Source organism: Physella acuta, unplaced genomic scaffold (genome assembly GCF_028476545.2).
Source record: "Physella acuta isolate Inbredline_101_S28 unplaced genomic scaffold, ASM2847654v3 ptg000134l, whole genome shotgun sequence".
In the NCBI taxonomy this organism is placed as follows: Eukaryota; Metazoa; Mollusca; class Gastropoda; family Physidae; genus Physella; species Physella acuta.
Genome location: NW_026731653.1, coordinates 78743 through 98254, shown reverse-complemented (window position 1 = coordinate 98254; position 19512 = coordinate 78743). Strand labels below are relative to the sequence as shown.

Below are 19512 nucleotides of genomic sequence, written 5' to 3'. Positions count from 1 at the left end.
TTCCGGGGGGCTTTGCCCCCCGAAAAGATGCCTGGAAGAAACTGTGTGCGAGAAGGCAGGGCAAATCTGCGAAATCCAAGGACTACGAGCTGTTAACATCCGTTGGATTCCAGTTTGTTTTCTCTAGCTTATTTTGTCATACCATCAACCAATCAACGAAATACCCATGTCGTATTCCAATGTGAACAATAAATATTTCTGATAACTTCTTCTTGTATGTCACTTGTGTGTCCTTACTCTAACAAACTTCGAATCCAACTATGTACCATATCACAACAGAGATCGTTCAAAACTAGAACATAAAAGGCTGGTCTAAACATATTAGCGTTAGCTACAAACTACCCTCTAACACAGATCAGGCTTATTTTTTTTACTGACATTACTAATCTTTCGCAAAAAAAAGTTAAACGCATCTTAATGGGAATTAAATTGTCGTAAAGTTTTAAGGAATGAAAATCATACAATGTAATTATTAAACCTTGTCCGGACTGTAGCATACACGCTTACACACACGCTTACACACACAAATACACTCTTACCCACACACAAGCTTATATATAAACACACTATCACACACACATAATTATACACACACACACACACACATATATATATATATATATATATATATATATATATATATATATATATATATATATATATATATATATAAGCGGGGGGGGGGGGCGCCAAATTGAAAGTTCGCCCCGGGCGCCGGGAAGGGTCGCTACGCCTCTGCCCCCCCGAAAAATGTTTACCGCCCCCCCCCCAGAAAATATCAAGTGCCCCCCCCCCCCCCCCCCCCCCCGGAGAAAAAAGTCAGAAAGAAACACTGAACACAAACCCCTTGTACGTCCACACAAAATAAAATATAGCGTGTTCATATTTAATACATCTTGTAAGTAAACTTTATTCCATTTCTGTCTTACATTATTTTACAATATACAGTACACAATATATAATTATAAAATTTTATTAACAATAGATATTTACATTAGAAATACAAGTATGCAAGTATTGATTGCTTTCATCAACAATACACACACATACATAATTACTAGCATCCTACAAGCACATACTACAAGCCGACACGCATACAACATACACGTGCGATATGTACATTTTAATACTGAATTGGTGAACCTGAAATCACGTGTACCCAGAAGTCAGCAAATTGTTCTGGTAACCCGCTGACTTGCGGGTTTTATAATTCCATCTTTTTAAAAAACCTTCCTCACACCTGTATAATGGCCGGATTATATAAAAAGTAAATCTCTAAAGAAATAGCGTACTATCTTACATACATACACACATACATACATCTGTCACACCAAGAAATCCTAGACCGGAAGTCACGTGGCGTCTATGACGACGGTTTTGATTGGACGGGTTGGATGGGGTGGCGCTGTTCGGACACCCAATCAGGGTGTACGGTGTAGGAGCCCGCAATCTGGGGGCTGATCTTCTGTGGACGACAATTTGGTTTAGAGATTAGTTTTAAACAGTGGGTGATACAGTTTTGTTTAGAGATTAAACAGTTTTAAAAACATTGGGTGAAACAGTTTTGTTTAGAGATTAAACAGTTTTAAAATATTGGGTGAAACAGTTTTGTTTAGAGATTAAACAGTTTTAAAATATTGGGTGAAACAGTTTTGTTTAGAGATTAACCATTTTGTAAACATTGGGTGAAAAAATTTTGTTTAGAGATTAACCATTTTATAAACATTGGGTGAAACAGTTTTGTTTAGAGATTAACTATTTTGTAAGCATAGGGTGAACCATGACTAAAAATAGATTAAAACAGCTAGCCAACAACACTAAATTCGTTACTGAGTTTTAAAAAATAAAACGAATTAAAAGAAGCTTCCGATGCAAGCCTGAATGTCGACATACGCAGATAAAGTAGAGTTTATTTTTTTTAAACTATACAACTGAACGATCCATTTGATGTGACTCCTCTATCTACAAATGATGTGACTCCACTACCTACAAACGATGTGACTCCTCTACCTACAAATGATGTGACTCCTCTACCTACAAATGATGTGACTCCTCTACCTACAAACGATGTGACTCCTCTACCTACAAATGATGTGACTCCTCTACCTACAAACGATGTGACTCCTCTACCTACAAATGATGTGACTCCTCTACCTACAAATGATGTGACTCCTCTACCTACAAATGATGTCACTCCTCTATAAACGATGTGACTTATCTACCTACAAAAGGAGTCACTCCTCTACCTACAAACGATGTGACTCCTCTACCTACAAATGATGTCACTCCTCTACAAACGATGTGACTTATCTACCTACAAAAGGAGTCACTCCTCTACCTACAAACGATGTGACTCCTCTACCTACAAATGATTTCACTCCTCTACAAACGATGTGACTTATCTACCTACAAAAGGAGTCACTCCTCTACCTATAATCGATGTGACTCCTCTACCTACAAATGATGTCACTCCTCTACAAACGATGTGACTTATCTACCTACAAAAGGAGTCACTCCTCTACCTACAAACGATGTGACTCCTCTACCTACAAATGATGTGACTCCTCTACCTACAAATGATGTGACTCCTCTACCTACAAATGATGTCACTCCTCTACAAACGATGTGACTTATCTACCTACAAAAGGAGTCACTCCTCTACCTACAAACGATGTGACTCCTCTACCTACAAACGATGTGACTCCTCTACCTACAAATGATGTGACTCCTCTACCTACAAATGATGTGACTCCTCTACCTACAAATGATGTCACTCCTCTACAAACGATGTGACTTATCTACCTACAAAAGGAGTCACTCCTCTACCTACAAACGACGTGACTCCTCTACCTACAAATGATGTCACTCCTCTACAAACGATGTGACTTATCTACCTACAAAAGGAGTCACTCCTCTACCTACAAACGATGTGACTCCTCTACCTACAAACGATGTGACTCCTCTACCTACAAATGATGTGACTCCTCTACCTACAAATGATGTGACTCCTCTACCTACAAATGATGTCACTCCTCTACAAACGATGTGACTTATCTACCTACAAAAGGAGTCACTCCTCTACCTACAAACGATGTGACTCCTCTACCTACAAACGATGTGACTCCTCTACCTACAAATGATGTGACTCCTCTACCTACAAATGATGTGACTCCTCTACCTACAAATGATGTCACTCCTCTACAAACGATGTGACTCCTCTACCTACAAACGATGTGACTCCTCTACCTACAAATGATGTGACTCCTCTACCTACAAATGATGTGACTCCTCTACCTACAAATGATGTCACTCCTCTATAAACGATGTGACTTATCTACCTACAAAAGGAGTCACTCCTCTACCTACAAACGATGTGACTCCTCTACCTACAAATGATGTCACTCCTCTACAAACGATGTGACTTATCTACCTACAAAAGGAGTCACTCCTCTACCTACAAACGATGTGACTCCTCTACCTACAAATGATGTCACTCCTCTACAAACGATGTGACTCCTCTACCTACAAACGATGTGACTCCTCTACCTACAAATGATGTGACTCCTCTACCTACAAATGATGTGACTCCTCTACAAATGATGTGACTCCTCTACCTACAAAAGGAGTCACTCCTCTACCTACAAACGATGTGACTCCTCTACCTACAAATGATGTGACTCCTCTACCTACAAATGATGTCACTCCTCTACAAACGATGTGACTTATCTACCTACAAAAGGAGTCACTCCTCTACCTACAAACGATGTGACTCCTCTACCTACAAACGATGTGACTCCTCTACCTACAAATGATGTGACTCCTCTACCTACAAATGATGTGACTCCTCTACCTACAAATAATGTCACTCCTCTACAAACGATGTGACTCCTCTACCTACAAACGATGTGACTCCTCTACCTACAAATGATGTCACTCCTCTACAAACGATGTGACTCCTCTACCTACAAACAATGTGACTCCTCTACAAACGATGTGACTCCTCTACCTACAAACGATGTGACTCCTCTACCTACAAATGATATGACTCCTCTACCTACAAATGATGTCACTCCTCTACAAACGATGTGACTCCTCTACCTACAAATGATGTCACTCCTCTACCTACAAATGATGTGACTCCTCTACCTACAAATGATGTCACTCCTCTACAAACGATGTGACTTATCTACCTACAAAAGGAGTCACTCCTCTACCTACAAACGATGTGACTCCTCTACCTACAAATGATGTCACTCCTCTACAAACGATGTGACTTATCTACCTACAAAAGGAGTCACTCCTCTACCTCCAAACGATGTGACTCCTCTACCTACAAACGATGTGACTCCTCTACCTACAAATGATGTGACTCCTCTACCTACAAACGATGTGACTCCTCTACCTACAAATGATGTGACTCCTCTACCTACAAATGATGTGACTCCTCTACCTACAAATGATGTCACTCCTCTACAAACGATGTGACTTATCTACCTACAAAAGGAGTCACTCCTCTACCTACAAACGATGTGACTCCTCTACCTACAAACGATGTGACTCCTCTACCTACAAATGATGTGACTCCTCTACCTACAAATGATGTGACTCCTCTACCTACAAATGATGTCACTCCTCTACAAACGATGTGACTCCTCTACCTACAAACGATGTGACTCCTCTACCTACAAATGATGTGACTCCTCTACCTACAAATGATGTGACTCCTCTACCTACAAATGATGTCACTCCTCTATAAACGATGTGACTTATCTACCTACAAAAGGAGTCACTCCTCTACCTACAAACGATGTGACTCCTCTACCTACAAATGATGTCACTCCTCTACAAACGATGTGACTTATCTACCTACAAAAGGAGTCACTCCTCTACCTACAAACGATGTGACTCCTCTACCTACAAATGATGTCACTCCTCTACAAACGATGTGACTCCTCTACCTACAAACGATGTGACTCCTCTACCTACAAATGATGTGACTCCTCTACCTACAAATGATGTGACTCCTCTACAAATGATGTGACTCCTCTACCTACAAAAGGAGTCACTCCTCTACCTACAAACGATGTGACTCCTCTACCTACAAATGATGTGACTCCTCTACCTACAAATGATGTGACTCCTCTACCTACAAATGATGTGACTCCTCTACCTACAAACGATGTGACTCCTCTACCTACAAACGATGTGACTCCTCTACCTACAAACGATGTGACTCCTCTACCTACAAACGATGTGACTCCTCTACCTACAAACGATGTGACTCCTCTACCTACAAATGATGTCACTCCTCTACAAACGATGTGACTCCTCTACCTACAAACGATGTGACTCCTCTACAAACGATGTGACTCCTCTACCTACAAACGATGTGACTCCTCTACCTACAAATGATATGACTCCTCTACCTACAAATGATGTCACTCCTCTACAAACGATGTGACTCCTCTACCTACAAATGATGTCACTCCTCTACCTACAAATGATGTGACTCCTCTACCTACAAATGATGTCACTCCTCTACAAACGATGTGACTTATCTACCTACAAAAGGAGTCACTCCTCTACCTACAAACGATGTGACTCCTCTACCTACAAATGATGTCACTCCTCTACAAACGATGTGACTTATCTACCTACAAAAGGAGTCACTCCTCTACCTCCAAACGATGTGACTCCTCTACCTACAAACGATGTGACTCCTCTACCTACAAATGATGTGACTCCTCTACCTACAAATGATGTGACTCCTCTACCTACAAATGATGTCACTCCTCTACAAACGATGTGACTTATCTACCTACAAAAGGAGTCACTCCTCTACATACAAACGATGTGACTCCTCTACCTACAAATGATGTGACTCCTCTACCTACAAATGATGTGACTCCTCTACCTACAAATGATGTCACTCCTCTACAAACGATGTGACTCCTCTACCTACAAACGATGTGACTTATCTACCTACAAAAGGAGTCACTCCTCTACCTACAAACGATGTGACTCCTCTACCTACAAATGATGTCACTCCTCTACAAACGATGTGACTTATCTACCTACAAAAGGAGTCACTCCTCTACCTACAAACGATGTGACTCCTCTACCTACAAACGATGTGACTCCTCTACCTACAAATGATGTGACTCCTCTACCTACAAATGATGTGACTCCTCTACCTACAAATGATGTCACTCCTCTACAAACGATGTGACTTATCTACCTACAAAAGGAGTCACTCCTCTACCTACAAACGATGTGACTCCTCTACCTACAAACGATGTGACTCCTCTACCTACAAATGATGTGACTCCTCTACCTACAAATGATGTGACTCCTCTACCTACAAATGATGTCACTCCTCTACAAACGATGTGACTTATCTACCTACAAAAGGAGTCACTCCTCTACATACAAACGATGTGACTCCTCTACCTACAAATGATGTGACTCCTCTACCTACAAATGATGTGACTCCTCTACCTACAAATGATGTCACTCCTCTACAAACGATGTGACTCCTCTACCTACAAACGATGTGACTTATCTACCTACAAAAGGAGTCACTCCTCTACCTACAAACGATGTGACTCCTCTACCTACAAATGATGTCACTCCTCTACAAACGATGTGACTTATCTACCTACAAAAGGAGTCACTCCTCTACCTACAAACGATGTGACTCCTCTACCTACAAACGATGTGACTCCTCTACCTACAAATGATGTGACTCCTCTACCTACAAATGATGTGACTCCTCTACCTACAAATGATGTCACTCCTCTACAAACGATGTGACTTATCTACCTACAAAAGGAGTCACTCCTCTACCTACAAACGATGTGACTCCCCTACCTACAAACGATGTGACTCCTCTACCTACAAATGATGTGACTCCTCTACCTACAAATGATGTGACTCCTCTACCTACAAATGATGTCACTCCTCTACAAACGATGTGACTTATCTACCTACAAAAGGAGTCACTCCTCTAACTACAAACGATGTGACTCCTCTACCTACAAATGATGTGACTCCTCTACAAACGATGTGACTTATCTACCTACAAAAGGAGTCACTCCTCTACCTACAAACGATGTGACTCCTCTACCTACAAACGATGTGACTCCTCTACCTACAAATGATGTGACTCCTCTACCTACAAATGATGTGACTCCTCTACCTACAAATGATGTCACTCCTCTATAAACGATGTGACTTATCTACCTACAAAAGGAGTCACTCCTCTACCTACAAACGATGTGACTCCTCTACCTACAAATGATGTCACTCCTCTACAAACGATGTGACTTATCTACCTACAAAAGGAGTCACTCCTCTACCTACAAACGATGTGACTCCTCTACCTACAAATGATGTCACTCCTCTACAAACGATGTGAATCCTCTACCTACAAACGATGTGACTCCTCTACCTACAAATGATGTGACTCCTCTACCTACAAATGATGTGACTCCTCTACAAATGATGTGACTCCTCTACCTACAAAAGGAGTCACTCCTCTACCTACAAACGATGTGACTCCTCTACCTACAAATGATGTGACTCCTCTACCTACAAATGATGTGACTCCTCTACCTACAAATGATGTGACTCCTCTACCTACAAACGATGTGACTCCTCTACCTACAAACGATGTGACTCCTCTACCTACAAACGATGTGACTCCTCTACCTACAAACGATGTGACTCCTCTACCTACAAACGATGTGACTCCTCTACCTACAAATGATGTCACTCCTCTACAAACGATGTGACTCCTCTACCTACAAACGATGTGACTCCTCTACAAACGATGTGACTCCTCTACCTACAAACGATGTGACTCCTCTACCTACAAATGATATGACTCCTCTACCTACAAATGATGTCACTCCTCTACAAACGATGTGACTCCTCTACCTACAAATGATGTCACTCCTCTACCTACAAATGATGTGACTCCTCTACCTACAAATGATGTCACTCCTCTACAAACGATGTGACTTATCTACCTACAAAAGGAGTCACTCCTCTACCTACAAACGATGTGACTCCTCTACCTACAAATGATGTCAATCCTCTACAAACGATGTGACTTATCTACCTACAAAAGGAGTCACTCCTCTACCTCCAAACGATGTGACTCCTCTACCTACAAACGATGTGACTCCTCTACCTACAAATGATGTGACTCCTCTACCTACAAATGATGTGACTCCTCTACCTACAAATGATGTCACTCCTCTACAAACGATGTGACTTATCTACCTACAAAAGGAGTCACTCCTCTACCTACAAACGATGTGACTCCTCTACCTACAAAAGATGTGACTCCTCTACCTACAAATGATGTGACTCCTCTACCTACAAATGATGTCACTCCTCTACAAACGATGTGACTCCTCTACCTACAAACGATGTGACTTATCTACCTACAAAAGGAGTCACTCCTCTACCTACAAACGATGTGACTCCTCTACCTACAAATGATGTGACTCCTCTACCTACAAAAGGAGTCACTCCTCTACAAACGATGTGACTTATCTACCTACAAAAGGAGTCACTCCTCTACCTACAAACGATGTGACTCCTCTAACTACAAACGATGTGACTCCTCTACCTACAAATGATGTGACTCCTCTACCTACAAATGATGTGACTCCTCTACCTACAAATGATGTATCTCCTCTACAAACGATGTGACTTATCTACCTACACAAGTAGTCACTCCTCTACCTACAAACGATGTGACTCCTCTACCTACAAATGATGTGACTCCTCTACAAACGATGTGACTTATCTACCTACAAAAGGAGTCACTCCTCTACCTACAAACGATGTGACTCCTCTACCTACAAACGATGTGACTCCTCTACCTACAAATGATGTGACTCCTCTACCTACAAATGATGTGACTCCTCTACCTACAAATGATGTCACTCCTCTATAAACGATGTGACTTATCTACCTACAAAAGGAGTCACTCCTCTACCTACAAACGATGTGACTCCTCTACCTACAAATGATGTCACTCCTCTACAAACGATGTGACTTATCTACCTACAAAAGGAGTCACTCCTCTACGTACAAACGATGTGACTCCTCTACCTACAAATGATGTCACTCCTCTACAAACGATGTGACTCCTCTACCTACAAACGATGTGACTCCTCTACCTACAAATGATGTCACTCCTGTACAAACGATGTGACTCCTCTACCTACAAACGATGTGACTCCTCTACAAACGATGTGACTCCTCTACCTACAAACGATGTGACTCCTCTACCTACAAATGATATGACTCCTCTACCTGCAAATGATGTCACTCCTCTACAAACGATGTGACTCCTCTACCTACAAATGATGTCACTCCTCTACCTACAAATGATGTGACTCCTCTACCTACAAATGATGTCACTCCTCTACAAACGATGTGACTTATCTACCTACAAAAGGAGTCACTCCTCTACCTACAAACGATGTGACTCCTCTACCTACAAATGATGTCACTCCTCTACAAACGATGTGACTTATCTACCTACAAAAGGAGTCACTCCTCTACCTCCAAACGATGTGACTCCTCTACCTACAAACGATGTGACTCCTCTACCTACAAATGATGTGACTCCTCTACCTACAAATGATGTGACTCCTCTACCTACAAATGATGTCACTCCTCTACAAACGATGTGACTTATCTACCTACAAAAGGAGTCACTCCTCTACCTACAAACGATGTGACTCCTCTACCTACAAAAGATGTGACTCCTCTACCTACAAATGATGTGACTCCTCTACCTACAAATGATGTCACTCCTCTACAAACGATGTGACTCCTCTACCTACAAACGATGTGACTTATCTACCTACAAATGATGTGACTCCTCTACCTACAAAAGGAGTCACTCCTCTACAAACGATGTGACCTATCTACCTACAAAAGGAGTCACTCCTCTACCTACAAACGATGTGACTCCTCTACCTACAAACGATGTGACTCCTCTACCTACAAATGATGTGACTCCTCTACCTACAAATGATGTGACTCCTCTACCTACAAATGATGTCACTCCTCTACAAACGATGTGACTTATCTACCTACACAAGTAGTCACTCCTCTACCTACAAACGATGTGACTCCTCTACCTACAAATGATGTGACTCCTCTACAAACGATGTGACTTATCTACCTACAAAAGGAGTCACTCCTCTACCTACAAACGATGTGACTCCTCTACCTACAAACGATGTGACTCCTCTACCTACAAATGATGTGACTCCTCTACCTACAAATGATGTGACTCCTCTACCTACAAATGATGTCACTCCTCTATAAACGATGTGACTTATCTACCTACAAAAGGAGTCACTCCTCTACGTACAAACGATGTGACTCCTCTACCTACAAATGATGTCACTCCTCTACAAACGATGTGACTCCTCTACCTACAAACGATGTAACTCCTCTACCTACAAATGATGTCACTCCTGTACAAACGATGTGACTCCTCTACCTACAAACGATGTGACTCCTCTACAAACGATGTGACTCCTCTACCTACAAACGATGTGACTCCTCTACCTACAAATGATATGACTCCTCTACCTACAAATGATGTCACTCCTCTACAAACGATGTGACTCCTCTACCTACAAATGATGTCACTCCTCTACCTACAAATGATGTGACTCCTCTACCTACAAATGATGTCACTCCTCTACAAACGATGTGACTTATCTACCTACAAAAGGAGTCACTCCTCTACCTACAAACGATGTGACTCCTCTACCTACAAATGATGTCACTCCTCTACAAACGATGTGACTTATCTACCTACAAAAGGAGTCACTCCTCTACCTCCAAACGATGTGACTCCTCTACCTACAAACGATGTGACTCCTCTACCTACAAATGAGGTGACTCCTCTACCTACAAATGATGTGACTCCTCTACCTACAAATGATGTCACTCCTCTACAAACGATGTGACTTATCTACCTACAAAAGGAGTCACTCCTCTACCTACAAACGATGTGACTCCTCTACCTACAAATGATGTGACTCCTCTACCTACAAATGATGTGACTCCTCTACCTACAAATGATGTCACTCCTCTACAAACGATGTGACTCCTCTACCTACAAACGATGTGACTTATCTACCTACAAAAGGAGTCACTCCTCTACCTACAAACGATGTGACTCCTCGACCTACAAACGATGTGACTCCTCTACCTACAAATGATGTGACTCCTCTACCTACAAATGATGTGACTCCTCTACCTACAAAAGGAGTCACTCCTCTACAAACGATGTGACTTATCTACCTACAAAAGGAGTCACTCCTCTACCTACAAACGATGTGACTCCTCTACCTACAAACGATGTGACTCCTCTACCTACAAATGATGTGACTCGTCTACCTACAAATGATTGACTCCTCTACCTACAAATGATGTCACTCCTCTACAAACGATGTGACTTATCTACCTACACAAGGAGTCACTCCTCTACCTACAAACGATGTGACTCCTCTACCTACAAATGATGTGACTCCTCTACGAACGATGTGACTTATCTACCTACAAAAGGAGTCACTCCTCTACCTACAAACGATGTGACTCCTCTACCTACAAACGATGTGACTCCTCTACCTACAAATGATGTGACTCCTCTACCTACAAATGATGTGACTCCTCTACCTACAAATGATGTCACTCCTCTATAAACGATGTGACGTATCTACCTACAAAAGGAGTCACTCCTCTACCTACAAACGATGTGACTCCTCTACCTACAAATGATGTCACTCCTCTACAAACGATGTGACTTATCTACCTACAAAAGGAGTCACTCCTCTACGTACAAACGATGTGACTCCTCTACCTACAAATGATGTCACTCCTCTACAAACGATGTGACTCCTCTACCTACAAACGATGTGACTCCTCTACCTACAAACGATGTGACTCCTCTACCTACAAATGATGTGACTCCCCTACAAACGATGTGACTCCTCTACCTACAAAAGGAGTCACTCCTCTACCTACAAACGATGTGACTCCTCTACCTACAAATGATGTGACTCCTCTACCTACAAATGATGTGACTCCTCTACCTACAAATAATGTGACTCCTCTACCTACAAACGATGTGACTCCTCTACCTACAAACGATGTGACTCCTCTACCTACAAACGATGTGACTCCTCTACCTACAAACGATGTGACTCCTCTACCTACAAACGATGTGACTCCTCTACCTACAAATGATGTCACTCCTCTACAAACGATGTGACTCCTCTACCTACAAACGATGTGACTCCTCTACAAACGATGTGACTCCTCTACCTACAAACGATGTGACTCCTCTACCTACAAATGATGTGACTCCTCTACCTACAAATGATGTCACTCCTCTACAAACGATGTGACTCCTCTACCTACAAACTATGTGACTCCTCTACCTACAAATGATGTGACTCCTCTACCTACAAATGATGTGACTCCTCTACAAACGATGTGACTCCTCTACCTACAAACGATGTGACTCCTCTACCTACAAACGATGTGACTCCTCTACCTACAAATGATGTCACTCCTCTACAAACGATGTGACTTATCTACCTACAAAAGGAGTCACTCCTCTACCTACAAACGATGTGACTCCTCTACCTACAAATGATGTGACTCCTCTACCTACAAACGATGTGACTCCTCTACCTACAAACGATGTGACTCCTCTACCTACAAACGATGTGACTCCTCTACCTACAAATGATGTGACTCCTCTACCTACAAACGATGTGACTCCTCTACCTACAAACGATGTGACTCCTCTACCTACAAACGATGTGACTCCTCTACCTACAAACGATGTGACTCCTCTACCTACAAACGATGTGACTCCTCTACCTACAAATGATGTCACTCCTCTACAAACGATGTGACTCCTCTACCTACAAACGATGTGACTCCTCTACAAACGACGTGACTCCTCTACCTACAAACGATGTGACTCCTCTACCTACAAATGATGTGACTCCTCTACCTACAAATGATGTCACTCCTCTACAAACGATGTGACTCCTCTACCTACAAACGATGTGACTCATCTACCTACAAACGATGTGACTCCTCTACAAACGATGTGACTCCTCTACCTACAAACGATGTGACTCCTCTACCTACAAATGATGTGACTCCTCTACCTACAAATGATGTCACTCCTCTACAAACGATGTGACTCCTCTACCTACAAACGATGTGACTCCTCTACCTACAAATGATGTGACTCCTCTACCTACAAATGATGTCACTCCTCTACAAACGATGTGACTCCTCTACCTACAAACGATGTGACTCCTCTACCTACAAATGATGTGACTCCTCTACCTACAAATGATGTCACTCCTCTACAAACGATGTGACTCCTCTACCTACAAACGATGTGACTCCTCTACCTACAAACGATGTGACTCCTCTACCTACAAATGATGTCACTCCTCTACAAACGATGTGACTTATCTACCTACAAAAGGAGTCACTCCTCTACCTACAAACGATGTGACTCCTCTACCTACAAATGATGTGACTCCTCTACCTACAAACGATGTGACTCCTCTACCTACAAACGATGTGAATCCTCTACCTACAAACGATGTGACTCCTCTACCTACAAATGATGTGACTCCTCTACCTACAAACGATGTGACTCCTCTACCTACAAACGATGTGACTCCTCTACCTACAAACGATGTGACTCCTCTACCTACAAACGATGTGACTCCTCTACCTACAAACGATGTGACTCCTCTACCTACAAATGATGTCACTCCTCTACAAACGATGTGACTCCTCTACCTACAAACGATGTGACTCCTCTACAAACGATGTGACTCCTCTACCTACAAACGATGTGACTCCTCTACCTACAAATGATGTGACTCCTCTACCTACAAATGATGTCACTCCTCTACAAACGATGTGACTCCTCTACCTACAAACGATGTGACTCCTCTACCTACAAACGATGTGACTCCTCTACAAACGATGTGACTCCTCTACCTACAAACGATGTGACTCCTCTACCTACAAATGATGTGACTCCTCTACCTACAAATGATGTCACTCCTCTACAAACGATGTGACTCCTCTACCTACAAACGATGTGACTCCTCTACCTACAAATGATGTGACTCCTCTACCTACAAATGATGTCACTCCTCTACAAACGATGTGACTCCTCTACCTACAAACGATGTGACTCCTCTACCTACAAATGATGTGACTCCTCTACCTACAAATGATGTCACTCCTCTACAAACGATGTGACTCCTCTACCTACAAACGATGTGACTCCTCTACCTACAAACGATGTGACTCCTCTACCTACAAAAAGCGATGTGACTCCTCTACCTACAAACGGAGTCACTCCTCTACCTACAAATCATGTGACTCCTCTACCTACAAACGATGTGACTCCTCTACCCACAAACGATGTGACTCCTCTACCTACAAACGATGTGACTCCTCTACCCACAAACAATGTGACTTCTCTACCTACAAACGATGTGACTCCTCTACCCACAAATGATGTGATTCCTCTACCCACAAATGATGTGACTCCTCTACAAATGATGTGACTCCTCTACCTACAAATGATGTGACTCCTCTACCTACAAACGATGTGACTCCTCTACCTACAAACGGAGTCACTCCTCTACCTACAAATCATGTGACTCCTCTACCTACAAACGATGTGACTCCTCTACCCACAAACGATGTGACTCCTCTACCTACAAACGATGTGACTCCTCTACCCACAAACGATGTGACTTCTCTACCTACAAACGATGTGACTCCTCTACCCACAAATGATGTGACTCCTCTACCCACAAATGATGTGACTCCTCTACAAACGATGTGACTCCTCTACCTACAAACGATGTGACTCCTCTACCTACAAACGATGTGACTCCTCTACCTACAAACGATGTGACTCCTCTACCTACAAACGATGTGACTCCTCTACCTACAAACGATGTGACTCCTCTACCTACAAACGATGTGACTCCACTCACCTTGAAGACGCCCCCCTCATGCACGTAGTCCAGTGTTCTGGCCCCAGGGGGGACGTATCTCTGTGTGAGCGGGTTGTTGTAGGGGCGGGGCGGTTGCTTCTGGGGTCGGCCCATAGGTATCACCTCCTGCGGCCTGTGGAGACAGGTGGATAAGTACAGGGAGATTAGCACAGGTAGGGTTAGGACAGGTAGATTAGCACAGGTAGGGTTAGGACAGGTAGATTAGCACAGGTAGGGTTAGGACAGGTAGATTAGCACAGGTAGGTTAGGACAGGTAGATAAGCATAGGTAGGTTAGGACAGGTAGATTAGCACAGGTAGGGTTAGGACAGGTAGATTAGCACAGGTAGATTAGGACAGGTAGATTAGCACAGGTAGGTTAGGGCAGGTAGATTAGCACAGGTAGATTAGCACAGGTAGATTAGCACAGGTAGGTTAGGACAGGTAGATTAGCACAGGTAGGGTTAGGACAGGTAGATTAGCACAGGTAGATTAGCACAGGTAGGTTAGGACAGGTAGATAAGCATAGGTAGGTTAGGACAGGTAGATTAGCACAGGTAGGGTTAGGACAGGTAGATTAGCACAGGTAGATTAGGACAGGTAGATTAGCACAGGTAGGTTAGGGCAGGTAGATTAGCACAGGTAGATTAGCACAGGTAGATTAGCACAGGTAGGTTAGGACAGGTAGATTAGCACAGGGAGATTAGCACAGGTAGGTTAGTACAGGGAGATTGGCGCAAGAAGATTAGCACAGGTAAATAAGCACAAGTACATTAGCACAGGTAGATTAGCACAGGTAGATTAGCTCAGGTAGATTAGCTCAGGCAGACTATTGCAATTAATATTCTAACATACTTAATATATATGTAGATTAACACGGGTAGATTAGCGGGTAGATAAGCACACGTAGATTAATAGTTAGAGTGTTGGCCTCTAATAGAACCCCTCATATAGACAGCATTTATATTTTACCATGAGCCCCTCCACACTAGCCCCTCCACAACAGCCCCTCTCACCTACTTACCCACTGCCTGAGGTTGAATTATTCCACCCCCACCCCCTATCGCCTACTTTCACTTAGAACACACCACAGTTCAGCTATTTGCCTGAGTTGACGACCTACCTCGATATTATTAAAACACGATAAAACATGTAATCGATAACCTCCCCTATTTTGACGGCCTCTTATCAAATTATTCACCCTGTTTTTATCTACACGAGTTGTCCGCCCCCTTGTCTTCACCAATTCCCCCCCCCCCCCCACCCCTTTATTGTGTTTACATTTTTTGTGTTGACAAATAATAAACCATACCAGACGTGTGGACGTTCTGGAACCAAAGGCAGGTACACCAATAGGCAGCTAATCAACCGTGACGGTTAGAACGGTCACACAGGTTGATCGACTCAACTTATTGATGACGTCACTCGGCTTTTTCTTAAGGGAAGTCACAAGAACACTCGAGTTTTTGCCCCTCCCCCCTCCCCTTTATTTTTTTACACTTGAGTTTTTTTTTCCCGTAATGTAGTGTTTGCTATAGCACTTAAGAACCTGTTGAATCTGTCCCAAATCTCAGGACTCGGGGCAGAGACGTCTGTAGTATACAACATCTACAACACTGACATCATTGACGTCTGTATTATACAACATCTACAACACTGACGTCATAAGTCTGTATTATACAACATCTACTACACTGACGTCACAGAGGTCTGTAGTATACAACATCTACTACACTGACGTCATGGACGTCTGTATTATACAACATCTACTACACTGACGTCATGGACGTCTGTATTATACAACATCTACTACAACACTGACGTCAGACGTCTGTATTATACAACATCTACAACACTGACGTCAGAAGTCTGTATTATACAACATCTACAACACTGACGTCACAGATGTCTGTATTATACAACATCTACAACACTGACGTCAGAAGTCTGTATTATACAACATCTACAACACTGACGTCACAGATGTCTGTAGTATACAACATCTACTACAACACTGACGTCACAGGTCTGTATTATACAACATCTACTAGCCTCTACGAGGACAACGCGAGCGAGAATACACACCTGACGTCATCGACGAACTTGATGGCCGTGAGGCTGGCACCGCCCATGCTAACCACTGGCATGGCGTAGCCGCTGTACTGTGTGTAGGACCTGTGGGAGGTGGGGGGCTGGTAGGGCGCTTGACCACTGGTCAGAGTCTTTGTGGCGCCTTGATCTTGGAAACTCGGCTGGCTCATGTTGATGTAGGATCTGTAAAAAAAATATTCCAGAAGTCATGTGGGATGTGTGTACGGGGGGGGGGGGGGGACTTCCTCTGGAAATAATAATGGTCGAGTCGGTAAAGCTCATGGTTGCTAAACCGAAAAGTCTCGAGTACGAACCCTCGGGCAGATGAGGCTCGTTAGCTGGGGACAGCCACTCTTCTAGGAGAGACAACTCCAAAATCAAACAACAGCTGCCAAGTAGTTTGTTCTTGGTTGGACAAAGGCTATGGAAGTAAATCCAGAAAGAAAAGCAGGCTGAAATCGGAGTCAATGGCATCAATGGCGCATAACAAGTTGACACGTATCCTTCTAATTTTAAGAACGAAGAAGAAGACGATTGGTTTTAGAAGAAAAAAATATTAGATTAATACGGTTAAAATTGAAGTTCGTCGTTACTTGAGTCTTGTCATCTATTTTATCCATTACTTAGTTGCTGTGGTTTTCAATAATGGTATTTGATAATATGAGTGACCTATACAAGATGCCGTAGGGGTAATCAATTAGCTTAATTAATTATTTCTTCGGTAGTAAAAATAGGAAGATAAAAAACATAGGCCACTAAACTTAGTTGATGTATGTGTTCAAAACATTAAACAAGCTGGTTTTCAATTAGTCTGGCACATAAAACATATGTCTGAATTAACAAAGCTGTCATTCTGGAACCAAGATAATAGCTAATCTTTGAATCACTCGGTCATGGAAAACTGATTTCTTCTCTTCATGGAAAAACTCAGTGGAAAACTTTAAATGAGCTCCTTTCTAATTATTGAATCACTCAGACGTGAGAAAACTAATTGAGCTTTCTTCTAATCATTGAATCACTCAGCAGAGAACTCTAATTGTGCTTTCTTCTAATTTTTGAATCACAGAGAACACCCACAGTGCTTTCTCCATGACAATGTGTGAAGATTAACAGCACATAACGACTTATTAAGTAACAAAATATAGTTTTATAAAAAAAAAACATCAACTTACATCTTGAGTGAAGGACCTAAACACTCCGTCTGTTGATCTAGAACCAGCAACTGAAGCCAATCAAAGACTTGACGGTATTGTTGCCTGCTCTATGGCCTGTATACAAGACATTTCCAGACTTCAAGTGGGTGGGGAGGGCATGTGGGAGGGGGATAATTATGTGCCGGTCTGGGTTTTTTTTTTGGTGCGGGGGTGGGGAGGGGGTGGAAACACAGCGTTAATCCTTTGGGTCAATACATTCCTTAAGTCGTGATGACCTCATTAAATCAATTTTATGAAAGACTTATTTTAAAAAATGTTTGGACGCGCTGTTACGGTAAACGTTTTAAAAATACATTCACATTAATGACGAACACAATTTCATATTAGCCTGGTTTTTTTTTCTGCACTTAACGAATTCACAAGACACAAGTATAGCAAGTAAATCAATCAAATGAATCATAAACACAACTATCAAGATTTGAGACTAGTTTCTCTTGAACATCATAATCTTTTCCCGTTCGTGCTGAAGACACATGGGGTAGATGACGTAGAGTTCATCTGTTTCAGTGACCCCATGAATGTCTAGTGTTGTCAACAGCCCTTTTGTTGACAGAGTTTCTTCCAGGCATCTCTTCGGGGGGTGGCGAAGCCCCCCCCCCCCCCCGAAAATTTTTTACAGCCCCCCCGAACGAAATAAAATTTATATAATTTATATAGAAAATATATACTTTTAACAGTGTCCGCCCCCATGAAGAAAGTTTACCGCCCCCCCCCCCCCCCGAAGATTTCAAGTGCCCTCCGGAGAAAAAAGTCTGGAAGAAACACTGTTTGTTGGTGAGCTGGAAAAAGTCACAGAAAAAAAGTCACAGATTTTGCTATTAAAAAAAGTAAAAAAAACGGTCAGAAAGTAAAAGTGTTATCGGAAAAAGTCATAGAATTAAAGTGACAGAATAAACGTTACAAACGAGAATTAAGAAATATTTTAGATTTCTTGTTGAGAATTGTAAAATAAAGAGTGTTTATAAACATGTGTGGTATTTTTTTTAGCAATATATTAATAAACTTTAAAAGAATAACAATTTATAATAATAATCAGAGTTTAATCTGCTTAATAGGTAAAAAATACTATAAGATAAAAAAATTCTGCGACTTTTTTCTTATGACTTT

General features: G+C 42.1%; 1 protein-coding gene across 1 annotated transcript; it reads right to left on the bottom strand.

Annotated features, from left to right (window-relative positions):
* Window positions 1–903: 903 nt before the first annotated feature.
* LOC131935191 (uncharacterized) lies at window positions 904–18422 on the bottom strand. The gene is made up of 4 exons (XM_059291567.1): window positions 18364–18422; window positions 17186–17374; window positions 15102–15234; window positions 904–1465 (listed from the first exon to the last, which is right to left on the bottom strand). The coding sequence occupies exons 2-4, from the start codon at window positions 17359–17361 to the stop codon at window positions 1364–1366; spliced, it is 411 nt and encodes a 136-aa protein (XP_059147550.1). The 5' UTR covers window positions 17362–17374; window positions 18364–18422; the 3' UTR covers window positions 904–1363.
* Window positions 18423–19512: the final 1090 nt, after the last annotated feature.